Source organism: Austrofundulus limnaeus, unplaced genomic scaffold, assembly GCF_001266775.1.
Source record: "Austrofundulus limnaeus strain Quisiro unplaced genomic scaffold, Austrofundulus_limnaeus-1.0 Scaffold9121, whole genome shotgun sequence".
Classification (NCBI taxonomy): Eukaryota; Metazoa; Chordata; class Actinopteri; order Cyprinodontiformes; family Rivulidae; genus Austrofundulus; species Austrofundulus limnaeus.
Window position 1 is genome coordinate 2,236 of NW_013961523.1, and position 689 is coordinate 2,924.

Genomic DNA, 689 nt, shown 5'->3' on the forward strand with positions numbered 1-689 from the left:
CAACAGGGACAGAAATGTTGTATAACAGGGACAAACATGTAACAGGGACAGAAACATAGTGTAACATGTGTAACAGGGACAGAAACATAGTGTAACTTGCAACAGGGACAGAAATGTTGTATAACAGGGACAAACATGTAACAGGGACAGAAACATAGTGTAACATGTGTAACAGGGACAGAAACATAGTGTAACTTGCAACAGGGACAGAAATGTTGTATAACAGGGACAAACATGTAACAGGGACAGAAACATAGTGTAACATGTGTAACAGGGACAGAAACGTTGTGTAACAGGGACAAACGTGTAACAGGGACAGAAACGTTGTGTAACAGGGATAGAAACGTTGTGTAACATGTGTAACGGACAGAAACGTTGTGTAACATGTGTAACTGGGACAGAGACGTCGTGTAATGGGGAGAGACTTAGTGTAACTGGGACAGAAATGTAGTGTAACATGTGTAACAGGGACAGAAACATAGTGTAACATGTGTAACAGGGACAGAAACATAGTGTAACATGTGTAACAGGGACAGAAATGTAGTGTAACATGTGTAACAGGGACAGAAACATAGTGTAACATGTGTAACAGTGACAGAAACATAGTGTAACATGTGTAACAGTGACAGAAACATAGTGTAACATGTGTAACAGTGACAGAAACATAGTGTAACATGTGTAACAGTGAC

General features: G+C 40.1%; 1 protein-coding gene across 1 annotated transcript in view; it reads right to left on the reverse strand.

Moving 5' to 3' along the window:
• The window catches only part of LOC106512615 (uncharacterized), a 2,632-nt gene extending 1,949 nt beyond the window's left edge, over positions 1-683 (reverse strand). Inside the window, exon 1 of the mRNA XM_014001195.1 lies at positions 39-683. Coding sequence (XP_013856649.1) covers positions 39-676 — 638 coding nt within the window. The 5' untranslated portion in view covers positions 677-683. The remainder of the gene's footprint in view (positions 1-38) is intronic.
• Between the last annotated feature and the right edge of the window lie 6 nt (positions 684-689).